Source organism: Apaloderma vittatum, unplaced genomic scaffold (genome assembly GCF_000703405.1).
Source record: "Apaloderma vittatum isolate BGI_N311 unplaced genomic scaffold, ASM70340v1 scaffold8324, whole genome shotgun sequence".
NCBI lineage: Eukaryota > Metazoa > Chordata > Aves > Trogoniformes > Trogonidae > Apaloderma > Apaloderma vittatum.
Genome location: NW_009714311.1, coordinates 7,153 through 7,772, shown reverse-complemented (window position 1 = coordinate 7,772; position 620 = coordinate 7,153). Strand labels below are relative to the sequence as shown.

The 620-nt window shown below is 55.5% G+C and overlaps 1 protein-coding gene across 1 annotated transcript in view; it reads right to left on the bottom strand.

Annotated features, from left to right (window-relative positions):
• Nucleotides 1-620, bottom strand: part of C1QTNF6 (C1q and tumor necrosis factor related protein 6) — a 4,036-nt gene that overhangs the window by 2,140 nt on the left and 1,276 nt on the right. The window contains 1 exon segment of the mRNA XM_009868705.1: nt 577-620. This exon segment is cut by the window's right edge and continues 32 nt beyond it. Coding sequence (XP_009867007.1) covers nt 577-620 — 44 coding nt within the window.

Sequence of the window (620 nt, the reverse complement as noted above, 5' to 3'; positions counted from 1 at the left end):
ACCCTTTTCCCGTTAGCCCAGTCAGCCACAGCAGGGTGGAACGAGCTGGGGGTCACTGCCAGTTAGCCTGGAGGTGCCTGCAAATAGCTGCTGTGCTCTCCTCGCACTCCGAAATACATGTGACCCATGGAGCTGGAGAAGATTTCCCCACAGCCTTCCCGGGTGCCAGTGCCTACCCTCCAAATATGTTTATTTTGCAACTGGATAGAGGCTGCTCCTTCCCTCAGGCACTACAGGACTGGAAGTCTAAGGCAAGGAAGGTGTCCTCCCAGCTTGGCAAGAAGTTGCTAGTGCCACAGCTGTGCTAGCAGTGAGGAAGAGCTGGGAGCAGCAGCATCCTGAGACATGGAGGTCACAACATCCATAGGCACTGATTTCCCTCCTCCCAGGCTACTCCTGATCACAGCACGAAACATCTAAACCCTGGGCACAGCATGTACGGGCACATACCCTTCAGGATGGCGTCTGGCAGCTATTAGCATAACCAGCATGCCAGTAAAACAGCTATCACCCCCACCACAGTGCCACTGGCCCTCGAGCAGGCCTTGGCATCCCAGGGCCAAGATGGGCACTTACCCTTCAGGATGGTGATGTTGATATAGGGACGGACCTCCGGCATT